Source organism: Xenopus tropicalis, chromosome 1 (genome assembly GCF_000004195.4).
Source record: "Xenopus tropicalis strain Nigerian chromosome 1, UCB_Xtro_10.0, whole genome shotgun sequence".
Lineage (NCBI taxonomy): Eukaryota > Metazoa > Chordata > Amphibia > Anura > Pipidae > Xenopus > Xenopus tropicalis.
Genome location: NC_030677.2, coordinates 22,447,252 through 22,465,618, shown reverse-complemented (window position 1 = coordinate 22,465,618; position 18,367 = coordinate 22,447,252). Strand labels below are relative to the sequence as shown.

The 18,367-nt window shown below is 42.6% G+C and overlaps 2 protein-coding genes across 2 annotated transcripts; both read right to left on the bottom strand.

Moving 5' to 3' along the window:
* Positions 1 to 7,504: 7,504 nt before the first annotated feature.
* Positions 7,505 to 9,171, bottom strand: LOC101732154 (intelectin-2). Its single transcript, XM_031904526.1, has 2 exons — positions 8,875 to 9,171; positions 7,505 to 7,681 (listed from the first exon to the last, which is right to left on the bottom strand). The coding sequence occupies exons 1-2, from the start codon at positions 9,139 to 9,141 to the stop codon at positions 7,505 to 7,507; spliced, it is 444 nt and encodes a 147-aa protein (XP_031760386.1). The 5' UTR covers positions 9,142 to 9,171.
* Positions 9,172 to 13,401: 4,230 nt separating this feature from the next.
* LOC100485079 (intelectin-1) lies at positions 13,402 to 17,931 on the bottom strand. The gene is given in 6 exon segments (XM_031904522.1): positions 13,402 to 13,643; positions 14,446 to 14,536; positions 14,538 to 14,748; positions 15,389 to 15,547; positions 16,814 to 17,061; positions 17,859 to 17,931. Coding segments are annotated over 6 exon segments (942 nt in total). The 3' UTR covers positions 13,402 to 13,483.
* Between the last annotated feature and the right edge of the window lie 436 nt (positions 17,932 to 18,367).

Below are 18,367 nucleotides of genomic sequence, written 5' to 3'. Positions count from 1 at the left end.
GTGAGCACTCAGTACCTGGACTGTGTGTGTGTATACATATGAGTGAGCACTCACTACCTGGGCTGTGTGTGTGTATACATATGAGTGAGCACTCACTACCTGGGCTGTGTGTGTATACATATGAGTGAGCACTCAGTACTGGTGCTGTGTGTATACACATGAGTGAGCACTCAGTACCTGGGCTGTGTGTGTATACATATGAGTGAGCACTCAGTACCTGGGCTGTGTGTGTGTATACATATGAGTGAGCACTCAGTACCTGGGCTGTGTGTGTGTATACATATGAGTGAGCACTCAGTACCTGGGCTGTGTGTGTATACATATGAGTGAGCACTCAGTACCTGGGCTGTGTGTGTGTATACATATGAGTGAGCACTCAGTACCTGGGCTGTGTGTATACACATGAGTGAGCACTCAGTACCTGGGCTGTGTGTGTGTATACATATGAGTGAGCACTCAGTACCTGGTCTGTGTGTGTATACATATGAGTGAGCACTCAGTACCTGGGCTGTATGTGTGAGTGGGCACTCAGTACCTGGGCTGTATGTGTGAGTGGACACTCAGTACCTGGGCTGTATATGTGAGTGGGCACTCAGTACCTGGGCTGTATGTGTGAGTGGGCACTCAGTACCTGGGCTGTATGTGTGAGTGGGCACTCAATACCTTGGCTGTATGTGTGAGTGGGCACTCAGTACCTGGGCTGTATGTGTGAGTGGGCACTCAGTACCTGGGCTGTATGTGTGAGTGGGCACTCAGTACCTGGGCTGTATGTGTGAGTGGGCACTCAGTACCTGGGCTGTATGTGTGAGTGGGCACTCAGTACCTGGGCTGTATGTGTGAGTGGGCACTCAGTACCTGGGCTGTATGTGTGAGTGGGCACTCAGTACCTGGGCTGTATGTGTGAGTGGGCACTCAGTACCTGGGCTGTATGTGTGAGTGGGCACTCAGTACCTGGGCTGTATGTGTGAGTTGGCACTCCGTACCTGGGCTGTGTGTGTGAGTTGGCACTCAGTACCTGGGCTGTGTGTGTGAGTGGGCACTCAGTACCTGGGCTGTGTGTGTGAGTGGGCACTCAGTACCTGGGCTGTATGTGTGAGTGGGCACTCAGTACCTGGGCTGTGTGTGTCTTCCCTGCCATGTAGTTCTCATGCACACTGGCCACCAAAGTCCATCCTCCTCCATTTGTAGTCATGTCACAGAAGGTTTGGTAGGAGATTCCGTGTGAAGAGGTCAGTGTGTATATTCCATCTGTGATAATGCATAGCATAGGGACTTAACTACATGCCCATTGCATACGTACATGTCTCTCCTCCCACTGTCCCATTGTCACTCCACTTCTGTCATGATTTCTATGGGGTACTTTTTCTTTCTAAATTACACTGATTACATAGGAAATAATTCACTCTGCCATTTAAAATGTTATTCTTCAACCAACAAACAAATGTATTTGTAGCTGTAATGTTGGTGTGTAGGCGCCATCTCAGTGCATTGTGCCTGAGTCTGAGCTTTCAGCCAGCGCTACACATTAGAACTGCTTTCAGCTAACCTATTGTTTCTCCTACTCCCATGTAACTGGAGGAGTCCCAAGCCGGACTTGGATTCCTTACTATTGAGTGCTATTCTGATACCTACTGGGAGCTGCTATCTTGCTCCCTTCCCATTGTTCTGCTGATCGGCTGCTGGGAGGGGGATATCACTTCAACTTGCAGCGCAGCAGTAAAGTGTGACTAAAGTGCGGCACCCTGGGAAATGAAGAATATGGTTAGCCCCATGTGAAATTTAAAATAGATAGTTGAATATAAAAAGAGGTTTTGTTTTTGGAATAAACAGATTACAATGCAGGATTCTGCTGGAGAAGCTCTATTAACGGATGGGTTTTTGAAAAAAACTTTTTTTTCCATAACTGTATTCCTGTAACAGCATTCTAGTTGCTATGGTCCAATGTACCCTAGCAGCTAGGCAGTGGCTTAAATGAGAGACTAGAAGATGAATAGGAGAGGGCATAAATAGAAAAATAAAAAGCTATCATGCACTTGCAGCTATAAGTTTCACTGACCCCCCCCCCCGCTGTGATGGTGAAAATAGTGAAGTGCTGGTATGTGGAAGTCTGGGTATTCCAATCATATTCTAACAGTGTTGGAATCACAGGAAAACCATGTTCATATAAATAACATAGAAGTGGCCTTCCGGATTAATCTCCTGGGAATGTGCACCAAGTTGGTGAATCCAATTCATTTCCCGTTGCTTCAATTAAATCACTCAATCTCCCGCACGTCTCGGAGGTTCTGTATTATCTATTACTTGATACATGAATTGACTCCCGGTGTGCCTGTACAGGGATGTGTAGGTTTGTGTAGCCACAGACAACATATGCTAGGCTACAGGGACGCTTTAGCAAATATATAACAAAAGTTGAACTGCAAGAATAAAACTTGGTGATATTGATCTTGCGTCCAGAGCGTGGATGTGTATCTCTCTGGTTTTCATTGTGCTGATAGGCCATTAGGGACAGCAAGAAAAAAAACAGGTGAGCCTTGCTAACCCATACGTGCTGGAAAATAGTTACATAGGGTTGAAAACCCTTCCAAGTAAACCCAAAAATGAGGTGATTCCCCTGACTCCTCTTATAATGGGTGGAGGGTTGCAGTGTCAGGTATGCTATGTGGAGGAGCTCACTGGCAGGGTCCTGATGGGGTTTGGGGGCTGCTGATATGGCAGCCAGGGGGGCCCAGACACTCCAGCCTGACAATGATTAGGAGTACCTCAGAAAGCTGGTGTGTGGGGCACAAGTCTGCTCTAGGATGTTCTAATATCTTTTAATAATCCTCCTTACTTGATAACTTGCTGTAGTATATTTAATGACCAAAGCCAGTCTAGGGGGATCCCTTTTGTCTTTGTTCCCTAAGTTCTACCTTGGGAACCTTCTCTGCCGCCGTCTTATAAAATCTTGACAAATTCCCCTCCCCTTATATTACCATTTAAGGTTGATTATTAATGGTGTAGTTCACCTTTAAGTTAACTTTTAATATGTTATAGAATGTGAGTTCAACACATAAAACCCCCACCCACATTCTATTCATTCCTAAGGAGTTTTTAGAAGTGTATTTACCAAAAACCCACAGGAATGAATAAAACATGAGTGAGTTTGTATGTACAGGTATTAAACTAAACTCGCATTTTTATAAATCTGCCCCTTTGCGTTGCTTTTCGGAGCATGGGGTGCAAGTCTTTGAGCCCCTCTGCACTGGGTAAATGTTCTTAGTTCGAATGTTCCAGCAGCATTCCGAAATAGTGAAAGCAAGTGGGTTTATTTGTGCCAAAAGCCGGGAGATGCTTGGGGCTCTGCTGCCCTTCCTCAGGCCTAACATATTAAAAGGGTTGTTCACCTTTAAATTTTATGATGTAGAGAATGCTGTTCTGAGACAATTTGCAATTGGTCTTCATTTTTTAGTATTGGTCGTTTTTTAAATATTTTACTTTTGGTTCGCAGCTCTCCAGTTTGGAATTTCAGCAGTAATCTGGTTGCTAGGGCCCCAGTTTACCTTAGTAACCAGGGAGTGATTTGAGTGTGACTAATATGTGAATAATAGAGAGGCTGAATAGAAAGATAAGTAATAAAAAGTAACAATAACAATAAAATTGTAGCCTCACAGAGCAATAGGTTTTGACTGCCGGGGTCAGTGACCCCTTTGTGAAACCTGGAAAGAGACGGGAGAAGACAAATAATTCAAAAACTATAAAAAATAAAAAATGCAGACCAAATGAAAAGCTGCTTAGAAATGGCCATATTGATCAATCTGCTCCTGAGTGTAAGTGTAGTGCTGTCCGTTTACAACACTGTGTAGAGAGGGAACTATGGGAGTTGAAGAGCATCAGATTATGGGAATAGGCAAGTAACAGTATCTGAGTGTGGGTACATGGAAGTAATAAAGTAACAGGGTATGGGAGTAACAGAAGTGTCTGGCTTAGATTGGTTCCCCTGGCTAGATCTGAACCATTCAGCCAAACACAGGGTATTAACCACGACAAGGTTATTTGAGTTATATGGGAAAAGATCTTTCCAACAGGCATATTCCTATTTAGTAGGGATGCACCAAATCCACTATTTGCGATTAGATCAAAATTCTAATTGGATTTGCCTAGGAGTGTGGATCTGCTCCAATCCTGCTGAAATGGCTAAATCTTGGCCAAATCCTGAACCGAATGCTGGATTCTGTGCATCCCTACTATTTGTATGTATAACTTTATTTATAAAGCGCCACAAGGGTACGCAGCTCTGTAAAATCTAACAAAATACACAATTACACAGGGAGGACACGTTATAATAAATAAATAAATACAATAAATGCACAGGGAATAAGTGCCATGTGGTATGAGGCACAGTAGGAAGGAGGTCCCTGCCCCGTAGAGCTTACAATCTGAGTGGTTGGGTAACATACAGGCACAAACTGGAAGGTAAGAGTGCACCAGGTATGGGCATTTGCCCTTAAGTGCAGGACTGGGCAAAATAATGTTTTAGTGCTCCAGAAGGTAACAGCTGAGTTTCTTCTTAAAGAGAGTAGGTGAGTGTTCCCTACGGAGGGATTCAGGGATAGAGTTCCAGAGGTAAGGAGCAGCGAGATAGAAAGGTTTAAGACGAGAGAGCGCAGTGGGTGTGGATGGGGTAAAGAGACGGAGGCTCTGAGAGGAGCGGAGGAGACGACCAGGAACGAGACCATTGAAGAAATGTAGTGAGGAGCAGAGGAGGGAAGGGCTTTGAATGTGTTATTAATATGGTTAGAGAAGGAGAGTGACTGGTCAAAGATAACCCCAAGGCAGCGTGCTGAATTAACAGGGTTGATGGTCATGCCATCAATAGTAATGGTGAAAGGAGGAGAAGGGCCAGGTTTGGGCGGGAAGACCATGAGCTCTGTTTAGTCATTTGCACTTGGCTAGGGCAGATTCCATACTATTCCATTAGCATTCCCCTTTCAGCATATCTGCATCTCTTTGTTCTTCTTAAGGAGAAACTGATATGGGACTGATGTGTAAACTATATGTAACTTTTGCCATCCGATGCTTCTGAATCTGACAAGATAAAAACCGAAAATCCTTTCTTCTCTCATTGAAATACATTGACTGTCGGATGTAGATGCATGAACAAAAGAAAACATCCGACTTTATCTGATCCGACATTACATTACAGCTGTGGAAATCAGATTTTGTAGGATTGTACAAAATCTAATGCTGTTGCATGACAAGATCAGATAAAATCTTACCCACAAAATCTGATCAAAGTGCTTATGGAATTTAGCCCTTAGCCCAGCAATACATGTACTGCAACAATATTAAATCCTTATCCTAATACAGTTTAAATGCCAAAAACTGGTTTGTATTAGTTATTTACCCTATTTGATTAGGCTAGCTTTTGTAACAGTACATTTTACTATTAATGGGAGCACCTTAAACAGCACTGGGATCCAACCCATGGATTAAGATTCCCTGGTGACCTTGTGAATGTAAATGTAACTCAATGCTACACCAAGAAACTGGGCCGGGATGCTTAAGCTTTATTTCATGGTATATGGCAGGCAGTTTAAATACAATATATACTGATAAAGCCTCCAGCGGATTAACGATAGAAGAGAAGGATGGCTGCTTCAGTTATCTCCTTGCTTGCACTCCATTTTTTTCTTGTTCCGTATCCACTCCAGTCATAGGCTGTAAAGTCCCCGCACTGTCTTGGGTTCTGTTCTGGGAAGTATCCCCCTCCTCCAATGCACAACTGTTGAGTTAAGGACAAGGCGCAAGCTGGTTACCAGTTTCAGAATGGCAGCACAGATCTATAGCATTAATTAGTGAGTGGCACCTGTGGAACTTGCCCATCTTTCTAAGAGACTTCCATGTTGCCAATAAGCCCCTCAGCTGGCCAAAGCCTTAATGCTTTTGTTAGGCCTGTGCCATTTTGACCACTGCAGCCCTTCCATGGAGAACCATGCAGTCAAAACCATGCCATGACCATAGAGAGATGGGTATCGCTTGAAGACAACAAAGCAAGTCATTTCTAAGCCGTGCCTCCTGGTCTGCATGGGTAAGCATCTATAACAGTAATGATCTATCCTTTCAAAAGAAGATGGTATGCTACCGGGGGCATCTTTGGTGGCACAAATCTTCACTGCTAAAAAGCACAAAACAAAAGGGCGCATTCATGTCTGCAACTACAGTGAGCAAAGCGCTATCTCCATGTTTCTTTCCCACAATGCACAATTCCACCATCGTTGTGTTTGCAAGGGAACAATATGCTCAGTTCAGTTGCACTGTGCCTCCCACAATTGCACCAGATTTGGAAAAATTACCACAACTGCGTGCGGATTTCTTTGCAAATCAGACACAATTGTGTAAATTCTGCCTGCCGTCATGTCCTGTGTTCGCCACGCGAGTGACCTCTTCCCCAAATCTTTAATGCGACACACCTTCAAAATATATTGCAATTGACAAAAAAATGCTTGCATGTATGCCCCCCCCCCCCAAAAAAAAGCAGCTCCACAATTATTAAGAATTATTTTTTTATTGTTACTCAACCAACACTTACATGTATCGCACTCTTCAACCTTCATTCCTGGACAGAAAGCCAATGCTGCTCCCTCTGTATTAAATACTCGAAACTGGACATAACCAGGGGTAAAATAACCTAATATGTATAGATGAATAAAAACAAATATAAACAGAATTTGTGTGTGTATAGTTCTTAAATATAGATAACAACCAAGACTTACCTCTTACAAAGTCTGAGTAAAAAGAAGCCGTCTTCTCGCAGCTTCCAAAGTCATACACTATTTGCTCAAAAGGTCCGTTGTCTCTTGGGCAGCTTCCAGCATTATATCTCAGCGGATATCGCTAAATAGTAATAATAAACAGTGACGCTTATAATGTGCAACATATGTACTCTGTCAGATCTGTATAAGCACAACATGCCCAGTAAGGTGCCAGGGAATTTAGTGGTGTTCTTAGCTATAGGTGAATATCCCAAGTTCTTTGGCTAGTGCCCAAAGTCTCTACGGTTTAATTACCTAATACCATAGAGCAAAATCTTCCCATTTTTTTTATTGGGCACAATGATATATTTGGGTTTACATCCCCTTTGACATCGTTGTTGCACAGAGAAAGGAACATGGCGCTCATGCAGTAATGCTGTCCAACATTTTGTAGCATTATTCTACAAACTGATTTCTATAGGCTCAGGACTAGGCACACTTTTTCACTGTTATTTATTTATGTCTACCCAAGGTCCCCAAACCCTATCAAACTTATCCGGGATGCTTTTTAATGTAATTTTTATTGTAAATATGTGGGCACTGATACTGGCAGGGGGAGCACCAGGGTGCATGAAACCTGCACGTGCCCAATTGATTTCACTATTGAGTACACTTTGAATCTGTTCCAGACAACAGAAAACACAACGTTGACCTTATTCACCACTTTACTTTCATATTAAGAACATTATGTAATGTTGCGTTTTGAGGTTCTATTTTAGGGCACCAACCTGGAACAAGCTGAAAAGGTTTCCTCCTACTCTGGGAAATAAGTTATTGGTCGTGCGATATCTCTGAAGGGATGAACTTTTCCATCGTCTTAGCGGAGTCCTGTTGGGCACGTGCCACGCGCTGAGGTCCTTGGCTTGGATGTCATAATAGCCAGGATTCTGTCAGTTCAGGCAACGTGAAAAAGATAGAGAAGCAGAAAAAAATCTTGTGTAACAGTCTGATATGCCTAGCTGGTTCCTTTTCAGGGTTCCATGGCAGCAAACATTTTAAGGCTTATTTATGACTGCAAGTTGTGCCATTCTGGAAACAAATTGCCATGTATTTTACCCACAATGAAGGGTTTTTAACTCACTGGGGCCAAATGCATTGCTGTGTTCATTTGTATCCAGAGTTTCTCAGAGTAGGGACAGTTTCATTTTCGTCATTATCATGTTTGTGATTCACTCCATGCAAGTGTGCAGCACCTATTGAGGCAGCCTGCAGAGGGAAACCTGGAATTCCCAGCAGCTTGAAGGGGGTGGTAGCTCCAGGGTTCTCCCTCATCAATAGGTGCACTTGTTTGTGACTTAGAAGACAATGTGGTATGGATGCTCTGGCACCAAGCACAATTACAGGGATATGCAAGAAGTGCCTGAATGTAAGTACCTCTCATGAATGCTGTCAATCTGTGCAACAATTTTGGACTGGCCTACTAGACCTTAAGAATATCTCTTGGTCAGTGCAGGCCAAAGTGTGCCCTATTCTGAATAAATGTCAAGCTAATATTTGTAATACAAAATTAATTTCTTATTTAGGTCCTTAGGAGGCCTAACACTGCTTTTGTGTTGGTAAATACTTTTGACAATGCAGTAGCCAGCACAGAAGGTGACTACCTAGTTAACCACACAGAGATTTATGCTTAGAAGAGTTGGTGGATTCAATCACATTCACAACAGTCCTGAGCATGACATTAGAAAGCCAGAAGGCCCAAAGAAAACATATAGGAAACTATCCATATGGTTAGCAGGAGACAAAAGCATCACAACTCCTTTGAAAGGCTAAAACATCCACACTGAAGTTTATATATCATGATTTTGTTTTTTCACAAATGGGTCCTACTGCAGATCACTCATGGTGAATGGCAGATAGCTGTCTTGTTCTAGAATCAGCCAGACAGAGCTGGTAAAATCCGTCATTGACTCAAAGCACTAGTGTGTTGGCTTGGCCTAGAACTCACAGATACTTTGTTGAAAAAATGGATAAGGACTGTCTGTGAACACTTTAATAAAAATCATTTAGTTTAGTGGATATATTTTGTAGTAAGGGCAGTTCACCTTATACAGTATATACCATATATAAGTGGAATTATCACCTTGTAATCATCACTAGTTGCTGCATCAGGTGACCCAAATGTTGCATGGTTTGCCCAGTTTCCATCCCCCTCTGGATAGTCAGCTCGATTTCCTTGTTCGCTGGACCAGCGATCCCCCACAGTGCACTTCCCTGCCATGTAGTTCTCATGCACACTGGCCACCAAAGTCCATCCTCCTCCATTTGTAGTCATGTCACAGAAGGTCTGGTAGGAGATTCCGTGTGAAGAGGTCAGTGTGTATATTCCATCTGTGATAATGCATAGCATAGGGACTTAACTACATGCCCATTGCATACGTACATGACTCTCCTCCCACTGTCCCATTGTCACTCCACTTCTGTCATGATTTCTATGGGGTACTTTTTCTTTCTAAATTACACTGATTACATAGGAAATAATTCACTCTGCCATTTAAAATGTTATTCTTCAACCAACAAACAAATGTATTTGTAGCTGTAATGTTGGTGTGTAGGCGCCATCTCAGTGCATTGTGCCTGAGTCTGAGCTTTCAGCCAGCGCTACACATTAGAACTGCTTTCAGCTAACCTATTGTTTCTCCTACTCCCATGTAACTGGAGGAGTCCCAAGCCGGACTTGGATTCCTTACTATTGAGTGCTATTCTGATACCTACTGGGAGCTGCTATCTTGCTCCCTTCCCACTGTTCTGCTGATCGGCTGCTGGGAGGGGGATATCACTTCAACTTGCAGCGCAGCAGTAAAGTGTGACTAAAGTGCGGCACCCTGGGAAATGAAGAATATGGTTAGCCCCATGTGAAATTTAAAATAGATAGTTGAATATAAAAAGAGGTTTTGTTTTTGGAATAAACAGATTACAATGCAGGATTCTGCTGGAGAAGCTCTATTAACGGATGGGTTTTGAAAAAAACATGTTTTTCCATAACTGTATTCCTGTAACAGCATTCTAGTTGCTATGGTCCAATGTACCCTAGCAGCTAGGCAGTGGCTTAAATGAGAGACTAGAAGATGAATAGGAGAGGGCATAAATAGAAAAATAAAAAGCTATCATGCACTTGCAGCTATAAGTTTCACTGACCCCCCCCCCCCCCGCTGTGATGGTGAAAATAGTGAAGTGCTGGTATGTGGAAGTCTGGGTATTCCAATCATATTCTAACAGTGTTGGAATCACAGGAAAACCATGTTCATATAAATAACATAGAAGTGGCTTTCCGGATTAATCTCCTGGGAATGTGCACCAAGTTGGTGAATCCAATTCATTTCCCGTTGCTTCAATTAAATCACTCAATCTCCCGCACGTCTCGGAGGTTCTGTATTATCTATTACTTGATACATGAATTGACTCCCAGTGTGCCTGTACAGGGATGTGTAGGTTTGTGTAGCCACAGACAACATATGCTAGGCTACAGGGACGCTTTATCAAATATATAACAAAAGTTGAACTGCAAGAATAAAACTTGGTGATATTGATCTTGCGTCCAGAGCGTGGATGTGTATCTCTCTGGTTTTCATTGTGCTGATAGGCCATTAGGGACAGCAAGAAAAAAAACAGGTGAGCCTTGCTAACCCATACGTGCTGGAAAATAGTTACATAGGGTTGAAAACCCTTCCAATTAAACCCAAAAATGAGGTGATTCCCCTGACTCCTCTTATAATGGGTGGAGGGTTGCAGTGTCAGGTATGCTATGTGGAGGAGCTCAGTGCCAGGGTCCTGGTTTGGGGGCTGCTGATATGGCAGCCAGGGGGGCCCAGACACTCCAGTCTGACAATGATTAGGAGTACCTCAGAAAGCTGGTGTGTGGGGCACAAGTCTGCTCTAGGATGTTCTAATATCTTTTGATAATCCTCCTTACTTGATAACTTGCTGTAGTATATTTAATGACCAAAGCCAGTCTAGGGGGATCCCTTTTGTCTCTTTGTTCCCTAAGTTCTACCTTGGGAACCTTCTCTGCCGCCGTCTTATAAAATCTTGACAAATTCCCCTCCCCTTATATTACCATTTAAGGTTGATTATTAATGGTGTAGTTCACCTTTAAGTTAACTTTTAATATGTTATAGAATGTGAGTTCAACACATAAAACCCCCACCCACATTCTATTCATTCCTAAGGAGTTTTTAGAAGTGTATTTACCAAAAACCCACAGGAATGAATAAAACATGAGTGAGTTTGTATGTACAGGTATTAAACTAAACTCGCATTTTTATAAATCTGCCCCTTTGCGTTGCTTTTCGGAGCATGGGGTGCAAGTCTTTGAGCCCCTCTGCACTGGGTAAATGTTCTTAGTTCGAATGTTCCAGCAGCATTCCGAAATAGTGAAAGCAAGTGGGTTTATTTGTGCCAAAAGCCGGGAGATGCTTGGGGCTCTGCTGCCCTTCCTCAGGCCTAACATATTAAAAGGGTTGTTCACCTTTAAATTTTATGATGTAGAGAATGCTGTTCTGAGACAATTTGCAATTGGTCTTCATTTTTTAGTATTGGTCGTTTTTTAAATATTTTACTTTTGGTTCGCAGCTCTCCAGTTTGGAATTTCAGCAGTAATCTGGTTGCTAGGGCCCCAGTTTACCTTAGTAACCAGGGAGTGATTTGAGTGTGACTAATATGTGAATAATAGAGAGGCTGAATAGAAAGATAAGTAATAAAAAGTAACAATAACAATAAAATTGTAGCCTCACAGAGCAATAGGTTTTGACTGCCGGGGTCAGTGACCCCTTTGTGAAACCTGGAAAGAGACGGGAGAAGACAAATAATTCAAAAACTATAAAAAATAAAAAATGCAGACCAAATGAAAGCTGCTTAGAAATGGCCATATTGATCAATCTGCTCCTGAGTGTAAGTGTAGTGCTGTCCGTTTACAACACTGTGTAGAGAGGGAACTATGGGAGTTGAAGAGCATCAGATTATGGGAATAGGCAAGTAACAGTATCTGAGTGTGGGTACATGGAAGTAATAAAGTAACAGGGTATGGGAGTAACAGAAGTGTCTGGCTTAGATTGGTTCCCCTGGCTAGATCTGAACCATTCAGCCAAACACAGGGTATTAACCACGACAAGGTTATTTGAGTTATATGGGAAAAGATCTTTCCAACAGGCATATTCCTATTTAGTAGGGATGCACCAAATCCACTATTTGCGATTAGATCAAAATTCTAATTGGATTTGCCTAGGAGTGTGGATCTGCTCCAATCCTGCTGAAATGGCTAAATCTTGGCCAAATCCTGAACCGAATCCTGGATTCTGTGCATCCCTACTATTTGTATGTATAACTTTATTTATAAAGCGCCACAAGGGTACGCAGCTCTGTAAAATCTAACAAAATACACAATTACACAGGGAGGACACGTTATAATAAATAAATAAATACAATAAATGCACAGGGAATAAGTGCCATGTGGTATGAGGCACAGTAGGAAGGAGGTCCCTGCCCCGTAGAGCTTACAATCTGAGTGGTTGGGTAACATACAGGCACAAACTGGAAGGTAAGAGTGCACCAGGTATGGGAATTTGCCCTTAAGTGCAGGACTGGGCAAAATAATGTTTTAGTGCTCCAGAAGGTAACAGCTGAGTTTCTTCTTAAAGAGAGTAGGTGAGTGTTCCCTACGGAGGGATTCAGGGATAGAGTTCCAGAGGTAAGGAGCAGCGAGATAGAAAGGTTTAAGACGAGAGAGCGCAGTGGGTGTGGATGGGGTAAAGAGACGGAGGCTCTGAGAGGAGCGGAGGAGACGACCAGGAACGAGACCATTGAAGAAATGTAGTGAGGAGCAGAGGAGGGAAGGGCTTTGAATGTGTTATTAATATGGTTAGAGAAGGAGAGTGACTGGTCAAAGATAACCCCAAGGCAGCGTGCTGAATTAACAGGGTTGATGGTCATGCCATCAATAGTAATGGTGAAAGGAGGAGAAGGGCCAGGTTTGGGCGGGAAGACCATGAGCTCTGTTTAGTCATTTGCACTTGGCTAGGGCAGATTCCATACTATTCCATTAGCATTCCCCTTTCAGCATATCTGCATCTCTTTGTTCTTCTTAAGGAGAAACTGATATGGGACTGATGTGTAAACTATATGTAACTTTTGCCATCCGATGCTTCTGAATCTGACAAGATAAAAACCGAAAATCCTTTCTTCTCTCATTGAAATACATTGACTGTCGGATGTAGATGCATGAACAAAAGAAAACATCCGACTTTATCTGATCCGACATTACATTACAGCTGTGGAAATCAGATTTTGTAGGATTGTACAAAATCTAATGCTGTTGCATGACAAGATCAGATAAAATCTTACCCACAAAATCTGATCAAAGTGCTTATGGAATTTAGCCCTTAGCCCAGCAATACATGTACTGCAACAATATTAAATCCTTATCCTAATACAGCTTAAATGCCAAAAACTGGTTTGTATTAGTTATTTACCCTATTTGATTAGGCTAGCTTTTGTAACAGTACATTTTACTATTAATGGGACCACCTTAAACAGCACTGGGATCCAACCCATGGATTAAGATTCCCTGGTGACCTTGTGAATGTAAATGTAACTCAATGCTACACCAAGAAACTGGGCCGGGATGCTTAAGCTTTATTTCATGGTATATGGCAGGCAGTTTAAGTACAGTATATACTGATAAAGCCTCCAGCGGATTAACGATAGAAGAGAAGGATGGCTGCTTCAGTTATCTCCTTGCTTGCACTCCATTTTTTTCTTGTTCCGTATCCACTCCAGTCATAGGCTGTAAAGTCCCCGCACTGTCTTGGGTTCTGTTCTGGGAAGTATCCCCCTCCTCCAATGCACAACTGTTGAGTTAAGGACAAGGCGCAAGCTGGTTACCAGTTTCAGAATGGCAGCACAGATCTATAGCATTAATTAGTGAGTGGCACCTGTGGAACTTGCCCATCTTTCTAAGAGACTTCCATGTTGCCAATAAGCCCCTCAGCTGGCCAAAGCCTTAATGCTTTTGTTAGGCCTGTGCCATTTTGACCACTGCAGCCCTTCCATGGAGAACCATGCAGTCAAAACCATGCCATGACCATAGAGAGATGGGTATCGCTTGAAGACAACAAAGCAAGTCATTTCTAAGCCGTGCCTCCTGGTCTGCATGGGTAAGCATCTATAACAGTAATGATCTATCCTTTCAAAAGAAGATGGTATGCTACCGGGGGCATCTTTGGTGGCACAAATCTTCACTGCTAAAAAGCACAAAACAAAAGGGCGCATTCATGTCTGCAACTACAGTGAGCAAAGCGCTATCTCCATGTTTCTTTCCCACAATGCACAATTCCACCATCGTTGTGTTTGCAAGGGAACAATATGCTCAGTTCAGTTGCACTGTGCCTCCCACAATTGCACCAGATTTGGAAAAATTACCACAACTGCGTGCGGATTTCTTTGCAAATCAGACACAATTGTGTAAATTCTGCCTGCCGTCATGTCCTGTGTTCGCCACGCGAGTGACCTCTTCCCCAAATCTTTAATGCGACACACCTTCAAAATATATTGCAATTGACAAAAAAATGCTTGCATGTATGCCCCCCCCCCCCCAAAAAAAGCAGCTCCACAATTATTAAGAATTATTTTTTTATTGTTACTCAACCAACACTTACATGTATCGCACTCTTCAACCTTCATTCCTGGACAGAAAGCCAATGCTGCTCCCTCTCTATTAAATACTCGAAACTGGACATAACCAGGGGTAAAATAACCTAATATGTATAGATGAATAAAAACAAATATAAACAGAATTTGTGTGTGTATAGTTCTTAAATATAGATAACAACCAAGACTTACCTCTTACAAAGTCTGAGTAAAAAGAAGCCGTCTTCTCGCAGCTTCCAAAGTCATACACTATTTGCTCAAAAGGTCCGTTGTCTCTTGGGCAGCGTCCAGCATTATATCTCAGCGGATATCGCTAAATAGTAATAATAAACAGTGACGCTTATAATGTGCAACATATGTACTCTGTCAGATCTGTATAAGCACAACATGCCCAGTAAGGTGCCAGGGAATTTAGTGGGGTTCTCAGCTATAGGTGAATATCCCAAGTTCTAGTGCCCAAAGTCTCTATGGTTTAATTACCTAATACCATAGAGCAAAATCTTCCCATTTTTTTTATTGGGCACAATAATATATTTGGGTTTACATCCCCTTTGACATCCTTGTTGCACAGAGAAAGGAACATGGCGCTCATGCAGTAATGCTGTCCAACATTTGGTAGCATTATTCTACAAACTGATTTCTATAGGCTCAGGACTAGGCACACTTTTTCACTGTTATTTATTTATGTCTACCCAAGGTCCCCAAACCCTATCAAACTTATCCGGGATGCTTTTTAATGTAATTTTTATTGTAAATATGTGGGCACTGATACTGGCAGGGGGAGCACCAGGGTGCATGAAAACTGCACGTGCCCAATTGATTTCACTATTGAGTACACTTTGAATCTGTTCCAGGCAACAGAAAACACAACGTTGACCTTATTCACCACTTTACTTTCATATTAAGAACATTATGTAATGTTGCGTTTTGAGGTTCTATTTTAGGGCACCAACCTGGAACAAGCTGAAAAGGTTTCCTCCTACTCTGGGAAATAAGTTATTGGTCGTGCGATATCTCTGAAGGGATGAACTTTTCCATCGTCTTAGCGGAGTCCTGTTGGGCACGTGCCACGCGCTGAGGTCCTTGGCTTGGATGTCATAATAGCCAGGATTCTGTCAGTTCAGGCAACGTGAAAAAGATAGAGAAAAAAATCTTGTGTAACAGTCTGATATGCCTAGCTGGTTCCTTTTCAGGGTTCCATGGCAGCAAACATTTTAAGGCTTATTTATGACTGCAAGTTGTGCCATTCTGGAAACAAATTGCCATGTATTTTACCCACAATGAAGGGTTTTTAACTCACTGGGGCCAAATGCATTGCTGTGTTCATTTGTATCCAGAGTTTCTCAGAGTAGGGACAGTTTCATTTTCGTCATTATCATGTTTGTGATTCACTCCATGCAAGTGTGCAGCACCTATTGAGGCAGCCTGCAGAGGGAAACCTGGAATTCCCAGCAGCTTGAAGGGGGTGGTAGCTCCAGGGTTCTCCCTCATCAATAGGTGCACTTGTTTGTGACTTAGAAGACAATGTGGTATGGATGCTCTGGCACCAAGCACAATTACAGGGATATGCAAGAAGTGCCTGAATGTAAGTACCTCTCATGAATGCTGTCAATCTGTGCAACAATTTTGGACTGGCCTACTAGACCTTAAGAGTATCTCTTGGTCAGTGCAGGCCAAAGTGTGCCCTATTCTGAATAAATGTCAAGCTAATATTTGTAATACAAAATTAATTTCTTATTTAGGTCCTTAGGAGGCCTAACACTGCTTTTGTGTTGGTAAATACTTTTGACAATGCAGTAGCCAGCACAGAAGGTGACTACCTAGTTAACCACACAGAGATTTATGCTTAGAAGAGTTGGTGGATTCAATCACATTCACAACAGTCCTGAGCATGACATTAGAAAGCCAGAAGGCCCAAAGAAAACATATAGGAAACTATCCATATGGTTAGCAGGAGACAAAAGCATCACAACTCCTTTGAAAGGCTAAAACATCCACACTGAAGTTTATATATCATGATTTTGTTTTTTCACAAATGGGTCTTATAATTTTTTTTTTAAATTCTGAATATAAATGATTGATGTGTTATGTGCTTTCTAAATAGAACTATGTTTCCTACTGCAGATCACTCTGCACTCTGGTGAATGGCAGATCGCTGTCTTGTTCTGGAATCAGCCAGACAGAGCTGGTAAAATCTGTCATTGACTCACAGCATGAGTGTGTTGGCTTGGCCTAGAACTCACAGATACTTTGTTGAAAAAATGGATAAGGACTGTCTGTGAACACTTTAATAAAAATCATTTAGTTTAGTGGATATATTTTGTAGTAAGGGCAGTTCACCTTATACAGTATATACCATATATAAGTGGAATTATCACCTTGTAATCATCACTAGTTGCTGCATCAGGCGACCCAAATGTTGCATGGTTTGCCCAGTTTCCATCCCCCTCTGGATAGTCAGCTCGATTTCCTTGTTGGCAGGACCAGCGATCCCCCACAGTGCACTTCCCTGCCATGTAGTTCTCATGCACACTGGCCACCAAAGTCCATCCTCCTCCATTTGTAGTCATGTCACAGAAGGTCTGGTAGGAGATTCCGTGTGAAGAGGTCAGTGTGTATATTCCATCTGTGATAATGCATAGCATAGGGACTTAACTACATGCCCATTGCATACGTACATGTCTCTCCTCCCACTGTCCCATTGTCACTCCACTTCTGTCATGATTTCTATGGGGTACTTTTTCTTTCTAAATTACACTGTTTACATAGGAAATAATTCACTCTGCCATTTAAATGTTATTCTTGAACCAACAAATGTATATTTTTAGCTGTAATATTGGTGTGTAGGCGCCATCTCAGTGCATTGTGCCTGAGTCTGAGCTTTCAGCCAGCGCTACACATTAGAACTGCTTTCAGCTAACCTATTGTTTCTCCTACTCCCATGTAACTGGAGGAGTCCCAAGCCGGACTTGGATTTCTTACTATTGAGTGCTATTCTGATACCTACTGGGAGCTGCTATCTTGCTCCCTTCCCATTGTTCTGCTGATTGGCTGCTGGGGGGGAAGGATATCACTCCAACTTGCAGCGCAGCAGTAAAGTGTGACTGAGTCTGAGCTTTCAGAAGGAGCCGGCGCTACACATTAGAACTGCTTTCAGCTAACCTATTGTTTCTCCTACTCCCATGTAACTGGAGGAGTCCCAAGCTGGACTTGGATTTCTTACTATTGAGTGCTATTCTGATACCTACTGGGAGCTGCTATCTTGCTCCCTTCCCATTCCCAGTGTGCAAATGTTGACCTGTTTACCAATATCGATTGAAATTGTTTATCAATTACGGCCTTGTGGGCCCCCCTACAGCCGCAGGGTCTGCGTCTTCTTCCATATTTACGCCCCTGCTAATAGACTCGAGAGCCATTTCTCACCTTGAGCATTTCTATTTGATTTCTTGATGTCCCAACAGCTCCTAAAAGTGAAGTGATCTGAGTTGTGCGACATTGCGCCTGAAATGAAAGTAATATCCATAGTTACATAGATCTTTGCTTTCTAAGGACGGTGGCACACTGCAGATCGTCTGGCATTCTCTTTCTTGTGAAAAGCTGCCGATTCCAAGCTCTACAAGTGGTCTCATAAAACTGATAACTTATGAGGTCTCGGTACAACTCTTTTGCAATTCTTGGCATTTTGAGAAATGATGGTGGAACAAAACTGCAGGAAATGCCTTTTGTGGCACTCCATATCAGGGAATACAAGTATATGGGTGGCATACTGACCAACTGCAATGCGCTATTACAATGCCACCAACAGGGCTGCTTTAAAGGGCACCTATCACTAAAAAATATTTTCCCCCACCAAAGGGGTTGGTAAGGGAGCTTCCGACACAGGTGATGTTGGGGCACATACATGCGCATATTAACCCAGTGCTACAATTCAC

Bases quoted from the DNA above. Each gene is read 5' to 3' on its own strand.
- LOC101732154 (XM_031904526.1), bottom strand. From the start codon at position 9,141: ATGCTATGCATTATCACAGATGGAATATACACACTGACCTCTTCACAC. The intron at 7,682-8,874 runs GTGATAATTCCA...CTGAACTGACAG, and splicing joins CAACTAGTGATGATTACAAG to AATCCTGGCTATTATGACAT.